This window comes from Acyrthosiphon pisum, chromosome A2 (genome assembly GCF_005508785.2).
Source record: "Acyrthosiphon pisum isolate AL4f chromosome A2, pea_aphid_22Mar2018_4r6ur, whole genome shotgun sequence".
Lineage (NCBI taxonomy): Eukaryota > Metazoa > Arthropoda > Insecta > Hemiptera > Aphididae > Acyrthosiphon > Acyrthosiphon pisum.
Window position 1 is genome coordinate 33,277,160 of NC_042495.1, and position 1,678 is coordinate 33,278,837.

A 1,678-nucleotide genomic window follows, 5' to 3' on the forward strand; every position below is an offset into this window, starting at 1 on the left:
TTTACCATCGAATTATGGTGGCTATCATTGGCCATCTATTTATAGTGTAGGTACAAAAAACCTTTTCATAAAACAATCAAAAACTTTAAATTAATAGAAAAATAATAAAGATATTATTTACAATATGGGATAGAAGTAATATATTGAATCAAAAAAAATATGAATGCTAACAAGTTTTAAAATATCGTGGAACATCAATGGCTACAGCTCCTGCAAATGACCTAGCAACATTCATTGTAGCTGTGATCATGGTCCATTTATTAGTTTTAGGGTTGTAAGATTCTACAGAATCTAAAGTGGAAGCTCCTCCTTGACCACCAATGACATACAATAATCCATCTAATACAGCTACACCTATATTGAGAAGTTAAACTTAAATTAAATATATTTAAAAAAGTATGTTTCATACAACAATAGTTAAGATACATTAAATGAGTAGTTATACCAGCACCACGTCGACTCAAATGCATGTCCGGAATTGTAGACCAAACTCCTGTACTTGGACTGTATGCTTCAACACTACTCCAAACCCGATGTTCATCCCAACCACCTACAGCATACAGTACATCATCTAAAACTCCAACACCCACTGCACTGCGGCGTACACACATGTCTGCAATTGGTGTCCATTTATTTAGACTGGGATGATAACATTCGACGGAGCTTAATCTTTGCTCTGAATCATTACCTCCTACCTATACAGAATACACATTTCAATTAAAACAGCTTGTAGATTAAAAATCCCTTATTTTAAAATCTACGCAGTACAATATTAAGCATTTTTTAATGACAGTGATTGAATACATATTTATGAACTCAAATATTTATTAATAGTTAATATACTATATCAAATTTAATATTGTATAAATTTAACAATTATAAGAAATTTAAAATCGGACTAAGACGGTATTTAAACAAATATTTGAATTAGTATATCATTAAAATGTTAATTTATAATTTTAAGTTATATTTTTTATTTAGTGGATTCCCTGATTTTTCTCTGGGGTCTTTATTTATTCTGATTACAATTATAACAAATGTACCTATAACAAATTTAAAATCATAAAGTAATAAAAATGTTACCGCATATAAAAGATTATTCAGTACTCCAAGCCCATGACCAGCTCGTTTAGTAGACATATTAGATATTGTATGCCATTCTCGAGTTCTGCAGTTAAAAACTTCTGCACTGTTTAAAAAACTATTTCCATCATGACCGCCAACCTTGAATTTATATTATAATTTATGTTATTTTAGTACCTACATTATAACAGAAATTACTAATAAAGTGTTACGTACTATTTGAATTTAACTTACAACATAAATATAATTATTTATCACGCCAACTGCAAACGCCCATCGTTTAATTAACATGTCATAGGTTGGTCTCCAATGAGGTGAATCTGAATATAAATCTATCCCATCAACTGATTGTAAAGTTGATTCGGAATTTCTACCACCCAAACATAACACAAAATTATCATTTACTACAGCTAGACCACCGGCGTAACGTGGTGCAATCATTTTTGGTCCAGTCTGCCATTGGTTGATTTTTGGGTCATACCATTCTGTACTATCTAATATTTTGACATTGATCCCTTTTCCACCACCAACTAAAATAATCTGTTATAATTAAATCGTTAAATATATTGGAATGAGAAATAAATTATAAAGGTAT

At 30.3% G+C, this 1,678-nt stretch overlaps 2 protein-coding genes and 1 long non-coding RNA gene across 4 annotated transcripts in view; 1 reads left to right on the top strand and 2 right to left on the bottom strand.

Annotated features, from left to right (window-relative positions):
* Positions 1-1,678, bottom strand: part of LOC100574055 — a 158,945-nt gene that overhangs the window by 143,840 nt on the left and 13,427 nt on the right. The gene's annotated exons all lie outside the window — the stretch shown is intronic.
* The window catches only part of LOC100571458, a 55,604-nt gene that overhangs the window by 342 nt on the left and 53,584 nt on the right, over positions 1-1,678 (top strand). The window lies entirely within an intron of this gene.
* On the bottom strand, positions 123-1,630 carry LOC100161097 (kelch-like protein 2). Its single transcript, XM_001951335.5, has 4 exons — positions 1,318-1,630; positions 1,084-1,224; positions 446-695; positions 123-354 (listed from the first exon to the last, which is right to left on the bottom strand). The coding sequence occupies exons 1-4, from the start codon at positions 1,522-1,524 to the stop codon at positions 167-169; spliced, it is 786 nt and encodes a 261-aa protein (XP_001951370.3). The 5' UTR covers positions 1,525-1,630; the 3' UTR covers positions 123-166.